This window comes from Hippopotamus amphibius, chromosome 16, assembly GCF_030028045.1.
Source record: "Hippopotamus amphibius kiboko isolate mHipAmp2 chromosome 16, mHipAmp2.hap2, whole genome shotgun sequence".
In the NCBI taxonomy this organism is placed as follows: domain Eukaryota; kingdom Metazoa; phylum Chordata; class Mammalia; order Artiodactyla; family Hippopotamidae; genus Hippopotamus; species Hippopotamus amphibius.
In genome coordinates this window covers 42,479,383-42,498,659 of record NC_080201.1, presented here as the reverse complement: position 1 = coordinate 42,498,659, position 19,277 = coordinate 42,479,383, and the positions used below count along the sequence as shown (strand labels likewise).

Here is a 19,277-nt window from a genome sequence, read left to right as displayed (position 1 = left end):
TCAAAATATAGATTTGGTATAGTTATTACTTGTTTAGCTGACCAAACCAGGCTGCAAGTTATTTCTGCAGCAAGCATAATCTAATATTTTAAAGCCTTCACTAATTCAGAATCTATAATAATCTGTCTAGAACTAGCTGAAATCCTTTGCACTAGCAGTAAAAGAGAGACTGAAAGCAAATTAACAGTACAGGTTCTAAAGACTTTAAACTAGAAAAGAAAATCTAAAAGCTCAACTTCTGCAGAACCATTTTTCATCTAAAGATAAATGATTTACTATTCATTATGTAGGACCAAATAGAAACATTTAGTTAACAGCTTATGGCATTTATAAAATATTTGCAAGGAATAAAGTTATAAATGGAATAAAAATTATTTGCAAACCTAATAAAAGTTACAAACAGCATTCACAAAAGCAATTTTTCTACCTAGCCATATATTCATATGCACTGAATAGAATCAGGCCTGTAAAGACAAGTCTCTTCTGAATCCTTTGTGACCACTCCATTCCAATCTCTCTCCTTTTGTGTGCTGGAATTTTTCAGTATTCTTTCAAGTTTCAACAGGACATGCCCCCTGGTGGAAATGTTCACAAACTTCTGTATAGGATCTCTCCTTAAACCAGTTCAAAGGTCTGTACTATTGCTTTAACACAGACTCAATTCATGCACTTAATATTTACTTTTCCCCCATACCTCATTAAAATAACAACTAAGAAAAAAAATTTTAAGCCATAAAGACAAAGATAACAGGAAAGGAGACGAGTAATACAGTAAATCAAAGGATGTCAACCAGGTTTGGAAACTGGACTTGGAGAAGGCTCCTCTCTTGGAAATGTTTCTGAAGGAAAGGGTGAACTCAAAACAAAGATCTGAATTAAAGTTTGAATGGAATGATGAGATTCCAAACCCCATCCTAACAAAGCACAGCCAGGTGATTTCCCTTCTTGACACAGCAAAAGATTTACAGCCTAGAGTGGTTTGCAGGGACTGTGGGGAGGGGTGAAGAATGGAGAAAAGAATAGGAAATGTCTTGGTGAAACCAGTGTACACACTGAACCCTGAGATATCCAGCCTGGTTCTCAAAACACTAAGTGAAGATTAGAAAATTCTTTTGTAGGATGCTGATTAACTCCAAAACTGCTGATTTTTTGTCAATCCCTTAATGAGAAAAACCAGCTTGCGACTTTAACTCCCTATAGAAAAGCTACTAGTCAACAAACTCTGCCCACACACACAGTTTCCTAACACTGCTTAACTCTAAGTATGAAGCATTAGCCAACAAATCCCCAAATATCTGAAGTCTTCACTACTGATGCCAGAGAGGTTAAAGAAAAAAAAGAATATGAAAGGCACAAAAAACAAAGGCAACGCATGAAAAAAACTTTAAAGGAAAAACTAAGTAAAATCCTAAAATAAGTTTTTATATCCATGAAACAAGAGTAGTATCTATACCAAAAAAAATTCAAAAGACAACAGCAAAACAAATAAATGAACAAATAAAAAAGAGAGCTCCTGGGAATTAAAATGTGCAGAAATTAAAAAAAAAAAATCCACGATTCCAAACATAAAATAGAAAAAATCAGGTAAAAAACAAAGAGATGGACAACAGGAGAGATAAATTATCAAAGAAATAATATTAAAAATTTCCCCAAGATATGAATATCAACACTGAAGATCCCACCAAATATCTGGTAAATCAATTTTAAAAGCTCTACACTATCACTGTGGCATTTCAGACCATAGGGAATAAAACAGGAAACTAAAGTTTCTAACGAGAAAAAAACAAGTCACATACAAAGGAAAGAGAATGCATCAGATTTTTTAATAGCGACACATAAGAGAAGAAGGCCTTCAAAACTGTTTAAACTTCGAATTCTAAATAGACTAGTTACGAAGAGCAGAAGTATAAAAAATATTTTCAGATATGCAAAATTTCAAAAACTATATCTCCCACATCTCTTTAATGATAGATACATAACATTATGCAACAAACAAAAAGCAGGAAACTTCAAATGAAAGGCTGCTCAAGAATGGAAATAGAAAAAAGATCGAGGGGCAGGGAGAAGAACATGTAAATGAGCTAAATGTTCCCCTTTAATTACAGGCAGGCAACTAACAGATACTACATAAAACTGGGGGGGGGGGGGAATCAAGAAAACAGAATATGCAAAGTACTTGGGAAACACGCACAAAAAGTGCAAAGCAAAAGATTAGCCTAAAGACTAAAAGAAATACCTCTAGGGAACGGAAGCTGGGAACAGAGAAGAACAGAGACAGACACTACTTTTTCATTATATGTTATAAAGTATATGATATTTTAAAGCTATCTACGTTTATTATGCAGATAAAACCCCAAATCATAAATTTACAGTTTGTAACAAAATGCTAATGTATTTAAGATATGCCTCACTAAAAATACTAAAGAATACACATATTGCCTCATAAGATAAATCATAAAAGTTTGTTGCTGGCCTTATCACATTTCCCACAATACATAGTCCACATGCACTTCAAAATCCTAACCTCTCAAACTTCTGAACAAATACTTAGCTTTATTACTATGAAGATTTTAATCTAACTTCTCCAACCCAAATATTCTTCACCTAATCTTGTTTCTTTCTCTTCTTTATCAATATTTTCCAAAGCTACAATTTCTACCTATGCTTTGAATCTCATCGCTTCCAGGATCTTCTCATTCCTTCTTCCTCCTGAACTGTTAATCACTCACTACACTTACTCACTACAAACATGCTCAGAAGTTTCCTATGCTTGAAGGAAAATAAAATCTTCCCTTTAAAACAACAAGGAGCAAAATTACAGACTAAGAAGCTTCAAGCTTTCCCTGACTCCCCAGAAAACATCAAAAAAAACAGAAACTAACTAAAATACCTTAGAGGGGCTCTGGAAAACAGTCAAAGGTCTACAACAACCAAGCAAACACCCAAACAAGAAAAAAGCCATAGTCAAAATGGCAGGAAATTTCATGGCATTTTTACTTGGCTTTCCTTACCCACTCCCCAGTGTGGAACAGTTCTGGTCTGGAGAAGGTAGCAGCACAGATCTGAATTCCCTACCTTGAAACCACAAAGAACAGACTAGAGTGTATTTGCAACATTGTAACCAGTCTGGGGGCTGTCTGAAGAACTCTTATCTGTCTCACCTAAACCAGACCTCAGGGGTAAGAAATTAGCTGGCATTGCTGCTAATAGCTGCAGGGGGACTACAGTCCTGCAGATGCCTGGGGTAAGAGATTAGAGGTGGAGCCATACAACATACATTCGGAGGCAGCAAAGAGAGGCTGAGATGAGAATCTTCAGGAAAGTAAAATATTCAAAAGCAGCCATGTATATAGGGAAATCAAAAATCCATATACAGGCCCAGGAAAGACATATACACAGAAAACACCGAAAAGACAAAACTTTTCACTTTGGGTTGATACAAAGGCTTAAAGAATGCCCAGCTTTTAAAAATTAATTAATTAATTAATTAATTTGTGGCTACATTGGGTCTTCGTTGCTGCATGCGGGCTTCCTCCAGTTGCCGCTAGCGGGGACTACTCTTCGTTGTGGTGCTTGGGTTTCTCATTGCGGTGGCTTCTCTTGTTGCAGAGCATGGGCTCTAGGTGTGCAGGCTTCAGTAGTTGTGGCTCTGCAGACTCTAAAGCACAGACTCAGTAGTTGTGGTGCACAGCCTTAGTTGCTTCGTAGCAGCATGCAGAATCTTCCCACACGAGGGATCGAACCCACGTCCCCTGAATTGGCAGGCAGATTCTTTACAGCACCACCAGGGAAGTCCATGAATGCCCAGCTTATCAGTGAAGGTCCTTTTCACCAGTCTGCAAAGACTGGGAGAGGTGGTTGTTTTTTCAAATGCCCAATTTTCATCAAAAGACCAAAAAGCATACAGTAAACAGGAAAACATGACCCATTCAAAAAACAAAATAAATCTCCAGAAACTGTCCCTGAAGAAACACAGGCATTAGATGTACTAAAAAAGGACTTTAAAACAACTGTTTCCATATGCTCAAAGAGCTAAAGGGAAATACAAAGAATTGACGGAAATTTCAAAAACAATATATGAACAAAGTGAGAATATAGACAAAGAGATAGAAATTATAAAAAGGGACCAGGGACTTCCCTGGTGGTGCAGTGGCTAAGAATCTACCATCCAATGCAGGGGACATGGGTTTGATCCCTGTCTGGGAAGATCCCACATGCTGTGAAGTGACTAAGCCCATGTGCCACAACTACTGAGACTGTGCTCTAGAGCACTTGAGCCACAACTACTGAGCCTGTGTGCTGCAACTACTGAAGCCTGCACACCTAGAGCCCACAAAGAGAAGCCACTGCACTGAGAAGCCCGCAGACCTCAACGAAGAGTAGCTCCCACTTGCCGTAACTAGAGAAAGCCTGCACACAGCAACGAAGACCCAACAGAGCCACACACACAAAAAAAAGACCAAATAAACTCTGTGGCTGAAAAATGTATAATATCTACATTGAAAAATTCACTTGGACTTCCTATGTGGTGCAGTGGCTAAGAATCTACTTCCCAATGCAGGGGACATGGGTTCGATCCCTGCCCCAGGAAGATAACACATGCCACGGAGCAACTAAGCCCATGCACCACAACTATTGAGCCCACACTCTACAGCCTGTGAACCACAACTATTGAGCCCCTGTACCACAACTGCTGAAGCTCACGCACCTAGAGCCCATGCTTTGCAACGAGAAGCCCACCCACCACAACGAAGAGTAGCCCCCACTCGCCACAACTAGAGAAAGCCCGTGTGCAGCAATGAAGACCCAACACACCAATTAAATAAATAAATAAATAAATTTATTTTTAAAAAATCATGGATTATCTTTCTTAAAAAAAGAAACATTCACTAGAGGGGTCAACAACATGTTTAAGCAAGCAGAAAAAAAAATCAGTGACCATGAAGATTAGACATTTGACATTATCAAGTCTAAGGAACAGAAAGAAAAAAGAATGAAGAAAAGTGAGCTGAGCCTAAGGAATTTATGGGATGTATCAAATGGATTAATATATACATTAAGGGAGTCTCAAAAGGAGAGGAGAAAGTGGCAAAAACATTATTTGAAGAAATAATGGCCAAACAACTACTGAATCTGTCCAAAGACATGAGTCTCTTGTTACAAATCCAAAAAGCTCAACTAATTCCAGGTAGAATAAACCCAAAGAGACCCACACCAAGACATATAATCATACTTTTGAAAAACAAAAAGAATCTACAAAGCAGCAAGAAAAAAAACTCTTTGCACAGATGAACTGGTTTGCAAGGCAGAAATAGAGACAGATGTAGAGAACAAATGTATGGACACCAAGGGGGAAAGTGGTGGGGGATGAACTGGGAGAATGGGATTGAAATATTTAAAAAAAAAAAGAACCCACTACCTAACATTTCAATCATGAATTTACTGTTATTCTTTAAAGAAAAAAGGTTAAAAGTACCTCTTTGTGGTAAGCACCAGGATGTCAGCAGAAGACACAGAGAATTTAAAAACAAAAACCAAAAAACCTCATCACATATAACAGATCCTCACTGAGAATATAAGCAGAATTCCCAATAGAAACCTTGGAAGTCAGAACTCCAGTAGGCTGAAATATTTAAAGGGCTGAGAGAAGAAAACTGTCAACTGAGAATCCTATATCCAGCAAAACTGTCCTTCAAATATGAAGGATAAATTAAGACACTTCCAGATAAACAAAAACTGCAAGAGTTCCTTATCATTACACCTGCCCTACAAGAAAAACTAAAGGGAATTCTTCAGGTTGAAATAAAAGGTCACTAAATAACTAGAAGCCATATGAAGATATAAAGATCTCTGGTAAGATAAACGTGCAAAAATTAAAAATAGTATTATTGTCATTATGGTTTGTAACTCTGCTTTTCACTTGCCACAGGATGTAAAAAAGAAATGCATTAAAAAATCATTACAGGACTTCCTAGGTGGCACAGTGGTTAAGAATCTGCCTGCCAATGCAGGGGACACAGGTTCAATCCCTGCTCCGGGAAGATCCCACATGCCGCAGAGCAACTAAGCCCATGCACCACAACTACTGAGCCTGTGTGCCACAACCACTGAAGCCCACATGCCTAGAGCCCGTGCTCTGCAACGAGAGAAGCCACTGCAATGAGAAGCCCATGCACGACAACAAAGAGTAGCCCCCACTGGCTCAACTAGAGAAAGCCCGTGTGCAGCAATGAAGACCCAACACAGACAAAAAATAAAATAAAATAAAATAAAATAAAATAAAATAAAATAAAATAAAATAAAATAAAATAAAATAAAATAAAATAATCATTACAAATCTACATTAATAGGTACACAACTTAAAGATATAATTTATGACATCAATAATACAAAGGAGGGAACAAAGCTATACAGAAATAGTTTTTTCTAAGTGACTGAAGTTAAATTGGAATCAATCCAAAATACAATGTTATAACTTTAGGCTGTTATAAAGTAATCTCCATGGTAACCACAAACAAAATACCTATAAGCTATTAATAAAGGAAATGAGAAGGGAATCAAAACACTTTACTACAAAAAAATCAACTAAATACAAAGGAAATCAGTAATGAAAGAAATAAGATACAAAAGCTATAAGAGATACCAAAAAAGTAAATAAAATAATAAAATAAAATAAAATAAAATAAAATAAAATGGCAATGCCCTATAGTTACTATAAAGGTAAATGTATTAAACTACCATTGAGTAGGAATGCACAGATTAGGAGGCTGGACTGGAAGAAAAAAAAGAAAACAATCTCACAATCTCCAACTATATGCTGTCAATGAGAGATTAATTTCACTTCTCAGGACATACACAGGTTAAAAGCAAAAGGATGGAAAAGATACTGCATGCAAACAGTAACGAGAGAGAACTGAGTGGCTACACTAATACATGACAAAATAAGTCAAAAAAGGTTACCACAAACAGTACTTTACACTGATAAAAGGTTCAATCTATCAAGAGTACAATTATATACTTAGGAATAAACCTCACCAAGGAAGTAAAAACCATGTATACTGAGAACTACAAAACATTAATAAAGGAAACTGAAGATGCTTCAAAGAAATGGAAAGATAACCCATGCTCTTGGATTGGAAGAATTAATATTGCTAAAATGGCCATGCTACCCAAAGCAAGATTTAATGCAATCCCTATCAAATTGCCCATGGTGTTCTTCACAGAACTAGAACAAATAATCCTCAATTCTATATGGAATCATAAAAGACTGAGAAGTGCCAAAGCAACCAGGAAAAAGAACAAAGCAGGAGACATAACCCTTTCAGACTTCAGACAATACTACCAAGCGACAGTAATCAAAACAGCATGGTACTGGCACAAAAACAGACATGGATCAATGCACAGAATAGAGAGCCCAGAAATAAACTCACACACATATGGTCAATCTTCAACAAAGGAGGCAAGAATATACAGTGGGGAAAAGACAGTCTCTTCAGCAAATGGTGCTGGGCAAATTGGACAGTCACATGCAGACCAACAGTTAGAACACACCCTCACACCATACACAAAAATAAACTCAAAATGGCTTAAAGACTTAAGTAGAAGACATGACACCATAAAACTCCTAGAAGAGAACATAGATGAACATTCCCTGACATAAATCGTAGCAATGCTTTCTTAGGTCAGTCTCCCAAGGCAACAGAAATAAAAGCAAAAATAAACAAATGGGACCTAATCAAACTTAGAAGCTTTTGTACAGCAAAGGAAGCCATAAACAAAACAAAATGAAAACCTACGGAATGGGAAAAAATATTTGCATATGATGCAACTGACAAGAGCTTAATTTCCAAAATATATAACCAGCTCAAACAAACAACCCAATCAAAAAATGGGCTGAAGATCTAAACAGACATTTCTCCAAAGAAGACATACAGAGAGCCAACAGGCACATGAAAAGATGCTCATCACTGCTAATTATTAGAAAAATGCAAATCAAAACTACAATGACTTATCACCTCACACTGGTCAGAATGGCCATCATCAAAAAGTCCGGAGGGGGTGTGGAGAAAAAGGAACCCTCCTACACTGTAGATGGGAATGTAAACTAGTGCAGCCACCATGGAAAACAGTACGAAGGTTCCTCAAGAAACTAAAAATAGAGTTGCCACATGATCCAGCAATCCCACTCCTGGACATATATCCAGACAAAACTATAATTCAAAAAGATACATGCACCCATATATTCATAGAGGCACCATTTACAATAGCCAATTCATGGAAACAACCTAAACGTCCATCGATAGATGAATGGATAAAGAAGATGTGGTATATATGTACAATGGAATATTACTCAGCCATAACAAAGAATGAAATAATGCCATTTGCAGCAACACGGATGGACTAAGAGATTATCTTACTAAGTGAAATAAGTCAGAAATAGAGCAACAAATACCATATGATATCACTTACATGTAAATCTAAAATATGACAAACATGAACATAGCCATCAAACAGAAACAGACTCACAGATATAAAGAACAGACTTGTGGTTGCCAAGGGGGAGGAAAATGGGGGAGGGAAGGATGGGGAGTTTGGGATTAGCAGATGCAAATTATTATACATAGGATGGATAAACAAGGTCCTACTGTATAGCACAGCGACCTATATTCAATACCCTGTGATAAACCATAATGGAAAAGAATATGAAAAAGAATATATATATATAACTGAATCACTCTGCTGTACAGAAATTAAGACAATGCTGTAAATCAACTATACTTATATAAAATTTAAAAACAAAGAATAAAATTATATGGACTTCCCTGGTGGTGCAGTGGTTAAGAACCCACCTGCCAATGCAGGGGACATGGGTTTGAGCCCTGGTCTGGGAAGATCCCACATGCCGTGGAGCAACTAAGCCCATGCGCCACAACTACTGAGGCTGCACACGACAACTACTGAAACCCACGTGCCTAGAGCCCATGCTCCTCAACAAGAGAAGTCACTGCACTGAGAAACCCGCACATCGCAATGAAGAGTAGCTCCTGCTCACAACAACTAGTGAAAGCCCTTACACAGAAACAAAGACCCAACACAGGCATAAATAAATAAATAAATACTTTAAAAGAAGAATAAAATTATAAAAATACACACACCTAACAATAGAATCTCAAATATATGAAGCAAAAATGGACACAATTCAAGTGGTTCTGCAATAAGAACTGAAGATGTCAATACCCCACTTACAGTAAAGGACAGAGGAACCAGAAAGGAAGGCAATAAGGAAAGAGAACTTAAACTACAGAACAACTACACCTAACATTCCACACAACAGGAGCGGAATACACATTCTTCTAAGGAAAACAGAAGATTCTCCAAGAAAGACCATATGATAGGTCACAAAACAAGTCTTTAAAAATTTTCACAAGGTTGAAACTACAAAGTATTTTTTCCAATCACAATGGAATAAAACCAAAAACCAACAACAGAAGGCAAACTGGAAAATGCATAAACACGTGGAAATTTAACAAAACATTGAATTAGTTATTGGGTCAAAGTAGAAATCACAAAGGAAATTAGAAAATACCTTGAGATCAACAAAAATGAAAGCACAACATATTAAAATTTATAGGACACAGAGAAAGCAATGTTAAGAAAGAGATTTACACCTGTAAACACCTACATTAAAAAAAAAGACTTCAAATCATAATCTAACTGTATGCTTTAAGAAACTAGAAAAATAATAATAAACTATATCCAAAGCTAGCAGAAGGAAGGAATAACTAAGATTAGAGTAGAAATAAACAAAATTGAGAATGGAAAAACAACAGAGAAAAATCAACAATACTAAAAGTTGATTCTTTGAGAAGACGAACAAAACTGACAAGTCTTTTACCTAGACTGACTAAGAAAAAGAGGGAGGAAATGCAAATTACTAAAATCAGAAATAAAAGTAGAGATGCCTTTTATATACTCACATATAGAATCTGAAATGAAATATGCAGTAAACTTGCAGGAAGAAGAATAAAAAACAGAATCATAAATAAAAAGCTCATTAATTAAAAAACAACAAAAAAGTGGGACAATACTACCTATTTTACAGAAACGGGATTATAAAAGAATACTATCAACAGCTGAATGCCAACAAACTGAATAACCTGGATGGATAAATTTCTAGAAACATATTGACTACTAAAACTGAAACCAACCGGCTTGCTCCGGCCCGGGGCCACCCCACCCGCCCCCACCGGCCGGGGTGCTCTTGGTGCTGCGCGGAGACCTTCCACATCCCTGCGAACATGGCGCTGCGAGCGGCGCGAAGCTTGCGGGCTGTGGTGTACAGCCTGCGCGCCATCTCTGCGCCCAATGCGCCCTGCCCTCCGCGGCCCTGGGGACTGCGGGCCGGCGCCGTCCGGGCACTGCGCACGGGCCCAGCTCTGCTCTCGGTACGTAAATTCACAGACAAACATTAATGGGTAACAACAGAAAACGGTGTTGGAACAGTGGGAATCACCAATTTTGCACAGGAAGCTTTGGGAGATATTGTTTACTGCAGTCTGCCTGAAGTTGGGACAAAACTGAACAAACAAGAGGAATTTGGTGCTTTGGAAAGTGTGAAAGCTTCTGGTGAACTCTATTCTCCTCTACCAGGAGAAGAAACTGAAATTAATGAAGCTCTAGAAGAAAATCCAGGACTTGTCAACAAATCTTGTTATGAAGATGGTTGGCTGATCAAGATGACACTCAGTAACCCTTCAGAACTAGATGAACTAATGAGTGAAGAAGCATATGAGAAATACATAAAATCTATTGAGGAGTGAAAATGGAACTGCTAAATAAACTAGTTTGAAACAACTTAATCTAGCATAGTTGTCTTAAATTAGTGGTAGATAGATTTTTAAAAAGCAACTTTTAGCAAAAGAAACTACTTGCAACAATGTTTCCTAAAGAAAATTACCCCTTAACTTCCTAATGATTTGAGATAAACACTACGCATCTTTTTCACAGCAACCCATGATTTTTAGGCTAGGCTCCAGTTATAATATTCAGAATTTCTGAAATTATCTGTGGTAAAACTAGTTATAAAAATTATGTAATTTAAGGATAACAGTGTTATCTGAAGCCTTATATATAATATTGTAACTTGCTTACAGCCATCCCTGGATTTGGGTCACAATACGCAGTGATCTTCCCACTGGAAATAACTGGCAGGGGAGAAGAGTTTGTTAGTTGTATAGTGTCCAATGACGAACATTACTGTCTTAATTTTGCAATACACTGTGTTTGCTGGTGCTGTTTTTATACAGTGAAGCAACAGCCTTGCAGGAAAATAAACATTTAATAATAAAATCTTTACCTTCATAAAAAAAAAAACTGAAACCAGAAGAAACAAAATCTGAGTAGACCCAGAACAAGGAGATTGAATAAATAATCAAAAACCTTCCAATAATAGAAAGCCCAGAACAAGGACTCCCCTGGTGGTCCAGTGGTTAAGACTCCATGCTTCCAATGCTGGGGTCCTGGGTTCGATCTCTGGTCAGGAAACTAAGATTCCCACATACTGCAACGATGCCCGCACACCCCAACTACTGAGCCTGCACACTCTAGAGCCCATACACTGCAACTAGAGAAGCCTGCACACTGCAGTGAAGAGCCCACAAGGAAGACCCAACACAACCAAAAAAAGGAAAGAAAAGAAAAGAAAAGAGAAAGAAAGAACGACCCAGAACAGATGGCTTCACAGATGAATTCTACCAAACATTCAAAGAAGAATTAACACCAATTCTCAAACTCTTTCAAATTAGTGAAGAGGAAGGAATACCTTCTATGAGGCCAGCCAGACAAAGTCTCTAGAAGAAAACAACAGGTATTTCTCAACAGCAAAGAAAATTTATGGTCACATAAAAACCTGTACAAAAAGGTTTATAGCAACTCCGTTTGTAACTGCCAAAAAATGGAAGCAAATCCAATGTCTTTCAATGGGTGAACAGAAAACCTGTGGTACATGCATGACACTACTCAGCAATAAAAAGGAACGAAACTTTCATACACAGAACAACTTGGATGAGGCATTATGGTGAGTGAAAGAAGTCAGTCTCAAAAGGTCACCTAGTGTATATTTCCACTTATATAACATTCTGGAAAAGGTGATAGAGACAGATCAATGGTTGTCAGGCCTTAGGAGCAGAGGTAGAGTGTGACCACGAAAAGGAAACATGAGAGAGTTTTTGGTGTGGTCCTGTGTCCTGACTATGGTATATCTTGTATCCTCTTCTGTTTACTGATTGTGGTGCTGGTTAAACAAATCTTTACAAGTACTGTAACTCATTGAACAGTATATCAAATAAAAAGTCAACTTTGCTGTGATAATTTTAAAAATTAAAAACCTTTATAAAGCTGGTCATGTTCATGTTAAATGGCAAAATGCCAGACGTGAGCAAAAGGGTAGGGCACTGAACTTGCCATTTTCCTCTTAAAAATCACCTTCCTCTGTGTCACTGCCTCTGAATCCTTTTATTGTTGTTCTGTTAAATTCACTTTGTCCTTTATTTTGACTACCTTTTAAACACACGACTTCCCTTCACCTTCCCCCATTACCCTGCTGACACTGAGGTAGATATTTTTAACCTGTTATATTTCTTCTGCCTTAAGAAAATTAAAGTATCTTTTCTTAATCATTGTTAAGTACAATAATACGCCTAAACAATCTCTTAGGTTATAAAAATTCATTTACCAAAACAGATTCTCAAACATAATTCATTATTTATGTATTCTGAAAATTATTTTAGATAAACATCTATCCCAAAAGTCATCATTTTGGTCACTTCCTAAAACTGTATTTAACACTGGAAAGTGATTTACCAAAAAATATTTTGCAATTCTAGAGCTCTATTCTATTCTAAGTACTCTTCCATTACTATAAGCCAAATTGACTCTAAAGACTTCTTTGCTGAAATATGCATATGAAAATCAAAGTGAACAAACTTCAAAAGACTATGAACTGATTTCATATCAGCAGAGTTACCCCAGTAGATAAAGAATGGCTTCACCATTAAGAAAGGCCTTTAAAGAATTATGCCCATTCTCTTTGCTCTAATATACATGACTTACTTTAATGTAGTAATGCCAAAAGAATTATCATTGCCAGAAATTATACACAAGCTGAACAATAAGATTCTGATTAGTGTCACAAAAGATCAAAATATCTATCAATTATAAACTTATAGGAGTTGATTTGCAATTAAGAGTCTCCAAATATAGATTCCAGAATTTCACTGAGTAGATGAATTCTCCAACTAGTACCCACTCATGTAGGAGTGAAATACTTTCAGCTTTAGAAAACTCAGCTGTTTTCTATCTACATGACCTCATTTATACAGAAGCAGACCCCCAAATTTATTTTCAGATGCACATTTAACTAGAAGGTTAAAAAGCAGGTAGAGGTGATATAATACTATCAAATTAAGTATGCTTACAGAAATAAGAACATACATTAGATATTAAATAAACGTAATTTTGAAATGCAACTAAGCTGGAACTAGAACCCAAGCCAACCCATCCAACTACACAACGTGTGTGTGGAGATATGTATAAACCAACAAACTTTTTATCATATATAAAGAAAACTAAAACTACCTCAATAATATGAGACAGAAACCTCAACCACTTAAGTTTAAGGGTGACATTTTAGGTAGTATCTCTCCACATCTGGCCTTTTCTTTTGTAAAATGGAAATACGACTTCTTCCAAACCAAAATGCATGGTTAAGAATTGTTTCTACTTGTGCAAATAGGTATTTATCCTAGTTCAATAAGTAGGAAGGAAATTCCTTCTGTGTGCTAAAAGTATTAAAAAGCAAAAGTAAGTCTATGAAAAGCATCTAAAACAAACCAATTATAAAATATAAAATGACCCCAATTCTTATATCTATCCAACTTATATCTACAAAACCATGTGTGATGACTTTTACACCTGGTAATTTCTGAAAACATACTAATTTGGGTGACATTTCCAACCCAGATGTTCCATTCTCCAGCCCACATTCTCAAATGCTGAATGTGCTTAAACTACCTCCAATTCAACAGAATCACAAATAGCCTGGATATCTGTGATATTAATCTAATAAATCAATGGAAGGTACTTTAATAACAAACAGTCCATCAGTGTGGCACTTTGTGAACCAATACACATCCAGCAAAGAAACATCATTTACAATTGGTACATACGTTCTTTCCGGTGCTCAACTAAGCCCACAGCCTGCTTTGCTGAACATTTTGCAAACCAATTGTCCCCAAGTAAAACAGTGACTTCATTAGTATGGACAAGTTTTCCTGGCATGAAGGCAAAGGGACCAAATGGTACCTATTATTTAAAAAAAGGGGGGGGGGGGGGGAGGCAAAAAAAATTAAAAACACTAAAAGCTACATTTTATGAAATAACATTAAAAGCTCTGTGTGAAGGTCTTTTTTATCTCTACATTATGGAAAATAAAATGTCAACTTCACAGAAAGTTAACATTGTATTAAAATTTCACTAGGAAAACCTATAGAAAATTGTTTTAGGTTAATAAATCAACATTAAAACAAGAAAAGAAATGAACATATTTACATATAGCTTTCAGAGAAATTAGTGTTGCTTCCGAATGTTTATACTTTTTGTTCATTCATAAATCTAAATGAAAGCAAATTAGAAATAAAATATTCAGTTAATAAAGAATAACTGATTTTTAAAAACTGAAAATTATTTCCAAGAAAACAGTCTCTTTTATGGGCAAAACAGGAATTAAATAAATAACTTTAAAGTGTTTACAAAATTTATGAAATATTTGAGCTGGTATAATAATAAAGAACAGCACATTTTCAAAATATTTGGGCTGATTTAATTAAGAACAGTCTTCATGAAAAAGAATATTCATGCAATTAAAGAATCTAATTCATGGCTCACAAATAGATTGCTATGTCGATATGAAGATCATTCAAACAAAAATTAGCAGCACCTTTTTATATAAAATCAATGTTCTAGGGTTTAATTCTGTGAATTACACAACATTATGGTCTATTCCTGCTCTGGCTAACAGGAAACGACTACATGCCATATTTCTGTTGTATTTAGTTTTCTAACAGTAAATTTACATACCAAATACATCAAATTTTATGCTAACATTTATGCCATTTTTGTCATCATAGCATGTTAATATAAACCTGAAAAAAGGAAAAGAAGTAAATACCAACTATTACTACAATTACTGTATTATTATAAAGTAAAAAGCAAACCTTCCTTGCTATGGTAGTTACCTTTGATCTAGGCCATCAGAGAGGCAATTTGTGAATCGATACACATAAAGCAAAGAAATATCTTTTTACTTTACATAGTTAATACTTTTATAAGAAACAACATACTACTTTAAAAGAAACACACCAAACATACCATGATATTATAAGACAACTTATCAGGCAAGGTACTGAGTCTTTCTTGAAGGGCATTATAGTCATTATCTACCTTCTTCCTGTTGACAAAAAAATACCAAATACTAAATTAATACACAAATTAACAAGTCCTGAAGTACGCTATGTATCATAAAACAAGCTAATCAAAATCCTAACTTTAGCAATTTAAAGTATTTTTTAATTTTAAAATCATGTTTTTACAAAATTTAGCAATGGCATTATTCCACCATGCATTTAACAAAGAATTAAGACTCTCAGGGACATTAGCTTTTAGACGTAGAACACACACATCTTGAGAATTAGTGTTCACATGAAGTAAATAAAATTTGGAAATTAAGGGAGACAGTGAATTTGAAGGGAAACAGGCTCAAGATGAAGGAAGAGAGTTGATAAAAGCTTTTGAGTGAATAAGCACTGGTCGTGGAATAGAAATCACGAACACAAAATGTGAGCAGATGCTTCAGTCCTCCTTGGAAAACTTTTGGTTGAAAATTGTGCAGTCACCAACCCTTCAGTTATTCATACTAATGTTATTAAGGTGAGAGAGAATCGATCAGGGCTAGAAGAAATTAGACAGAGATAATATAAAAAGCATTTAAATTGAGCTTTGGAGTCTGTTCCATGTTATATCTAAACAGAGCTACCTAAATAATTTCAAAACACTAAAAGATGTAATTCTGTAGGAGCAGAAATCGTCATATATTTCCACAATGTGAACCCCACTCAGTTCTCACAACTGCTAGAATTCAATAGCCCTACACTGAGATACCTGTTTTCAAACCTCTGGATATGAGGTTTCCTAACGGTTTGCTGCTAGGCTGCCGGCTGCAAACAAAATTTCAGAGCACTGAAATTTTTTAAAGCAGAGGGCTGGTGTTCTCAATTTAAAAAAATAACAAAAATAATAACCCACCAACTCAGTAAGTAATTTAAAAGAACACATAGATACTGTCAAATTAAAATTAGGATAAACCTCAGCATAGATAATCACTTTCCAGATAATAAAAATGACTGCTCTATAAAAATCATGGAATTGGTTTCAGTTTACTCCTTAGCTCCCCTAAAGCAACAGTAACAGAATAAAACTCATCTCATTTAGTCTTAAAAACATCAAGGAATTTCACATATATTGTTATTTATCCTAAAAATATTCCTGTAGTAAATGTCACTTAACATTTTCCTCTTATAAAAGAGAAAGCAGAGGGAAAATTAAACACACACACACACATTTAAGAGAAATTAGATATACTCTAAAGGAGAGGTAAGCAATGACCTTAACCTACGTCTTCTGACCTGTATTTTTTCAAGCAAGCCTTCTCATTTTCTAATGTTCAAGTGCTTTTTTAAAACTCTCCTCTCAAATCCTTTTTCATAAATAAACATGTCTTTGTTTAAGGTAAAAATCATCCTTCTGCATACATTTTTATATGAATAAAATGGTAGGAAACTTCATGAACAGGGCTATATACCAGAAAGAACATGACTTTGAGGTCAGACCAGAGGGTCAATCCCAACTCCACCACTTCACATAAACAAATTAACCCTAGTCATGGTACCTTCGATGGTAAAATTGGTATAATGCCTAACTATCTCACAAAGAGGACTAAATATAAATGGTTTAACACCCTGCCCAACACTGAACATCTACACTGAACATTCAATGACCCTTTTTCCACAAAGTATCAAAAAACACCAATTCTAAAATTTTAAAGAAAGACTACATACCCACTAAGACAATTCCACTATGTCAAATTCATTGAATTTGATACAAATTGTATCTGCATCAAATGCTAGTATTAAAGTTAGTCTTCAATATGTACTATATTGGTATATACACCTGGGGGGGAGGAACGCTTCTTACAAAACATCTCTCTTATATATTAAAAGAATAGTAGGTTCAATCAAAGGTACTACAAGAGATCAATGTCAGTATTCCAAAGCAAGTAAATTCAGTTTTAAACTTATCAATAATTCTCTCTAGAACAAAAATGAGGACATATCAGAGAACAGTTTAAGACTGGAGATGCTATTTCTAAATTTTGAATTGTTTGCTAAAAATACAAAAAAGAAAGGAGAAAATTTTAAAAAGCAGCTCATGCAGAAATCCTTTTTGAAGGGAGGCAAGCAGGAGTCAAGCAGTGTCTCTGGGAGAAATTATGGCTTGAGGAACTCTCTTCCTGAAATTCCCACTAATGGAAATATCCAGGACCAAGAGTTTGGTCAGTTATCTCTGAATAGTCCCTCTAATACTTAGGGCTTAAATAATCCCATTAAAGATCACAAAGCCTATACAGGAGAAAACACAAAAATGATTGTAAGAACTTATGTGTTACGGAAGGTATCTTTATACCAAAATTTGAATATTTTTTCTACTTTATCACTTAGAAATATATAACTAAATTTTTGGAGACTGTAAAATATGTAGTTAAAGAAGCAACTGCTTAAAATAATTTTTTTTTCAAATGGAAAATAAAACCCAGATATAGTCAGGAAAAACTTCTCAAGCCTACTTATTTATTCTATAGAGACCTCCCTGTCTGGCTTCACCATATCTGATCCTTACAGATTAGGTTCAACCTTCAATTCTTAATTTAAAAGAATTATCCAAAAAAATAAGATTTAATTTGCATCAGACATCCTTATGCAACCGTTCCTTATAGAAAATAAGAACAAAAGCACTACTATAAGGCATATACATATAAGAGACTTTTATAATCTTTTGAATCTTGCTAATCATGTGCTATAACAAAAGCCTTCTGAGAAGTATCTACTGTTTTTATTAAAAAGCTGCAGCAAAAAAAAAGCAGACATAACTACAAACTAGCCTTAACCTTAAGGATGAAGATCAGGACAGATCTCATGAGAAATACCTTATTTTTATAAGGTTGTAAAAAGTATGAGAGATGGCAAATTAAATGGCGTGTACGCTCAAGTATTTATAGGTGAAGTATGCAGATGTCCACAATTTACTCTGAAATACATCATAAAAAAATGGACCAAAGGGTTGAGGTATGGATAGATATGTGATCAAGGTTCATCTATATAATTCTTTCAATTTTTCTGTATGTTTGAAGATTTTCATAATAGAACATTAAAAAGGAGATGGAAGAAATATGAGAGGAACTCATTTTTATTCCTCTTCTTAAATGCAACTGATAATAAGAAAATCTCCGTAAAGCAAAAGAAAAAAGTTCTATATCCCTTGTTAGAGGCAAGTGATGAAAGACTCCAATTTGCAGCTTTCAATAATAAAAGGGAAAATAAAACTTAAACCACTGAAATAAAATTTTGATAATTTTCACTTTAAAGCATGAAGTTGGAACAGGCAAAAAATACTGACATTCAGCCCATTTTAAAAAAAATCTCCTATCATTCTCTTTACCTGATATCCTAAACAAAAAAGCAGAAAACACCAAGAGATGCTTAAAGGGAAAAAAGGGCTTTATATTAATGTTAATATCTGGGTTGATCTGGGACAGTTAATCCTTTTTTTCGTTTAAGTTTTTAATTTAAGAAATTATAAAAGCCAAAACTTTTGGAATATATATGAGTAAATATACAATCTTCTTCAGAAATGATTTTTAGTCCACTCTAGAATGTCCTATTAAGCATCCAAGAAACCTTTGTTTCAATTCAATTCACCATTTATTGAGTCTGCTCCACAACCAACACAACCAAGCCTTATGCCATATGCTGCAGGGATCATCACTCAAATACAGCATGTCTTTTTTTTTTTTTTTTTTTGCAATGTTTCTCTGTTAAAGATCCTCCACTGGCTTGAAGGATGCCTTGGTTTTTAACCTCAAAAAGTAAGAAAATAGAGGAATACTG

The 19,277-nt window shown here is 35.4% G+C and overlaps 1 protein-coding gene and 1 pseudogene across 1 annotated transcript in view; one reads left to right on the top strand and one right to left on the bottom strand.

Annotated features, from left to right (window-relative positions):
* The window catches only part of URI1 (URI1 prefoldin like chaperone), a 77,231-nt gene that overhangs the window by 15,225 nt on the left and 42,729 nt on the right, over positions 1–19,277 (bottom strand). The window contains exons 3-4 of the mRNA XM_057711209.1: positions 15,427–15,505; positions 14,226–14,361 (exon numbers count right to left, since the gene is read on the bottom strand). Of these exons, the coding sequence (XP_057567192.1) occupies positions 14,226–14,361; positions 15,427–15,505 (215 nt within the window). The remainder of the gene's footprint in view (positions 1–14,225; positions 14,362–15,426; positions 15,506–19,277) is intronic.
* On the top strand, positions 10,299–10,854 carry LOC130838314 (glycine cleavage system H protein, mitochondrial-like; annotated as a pseudogene).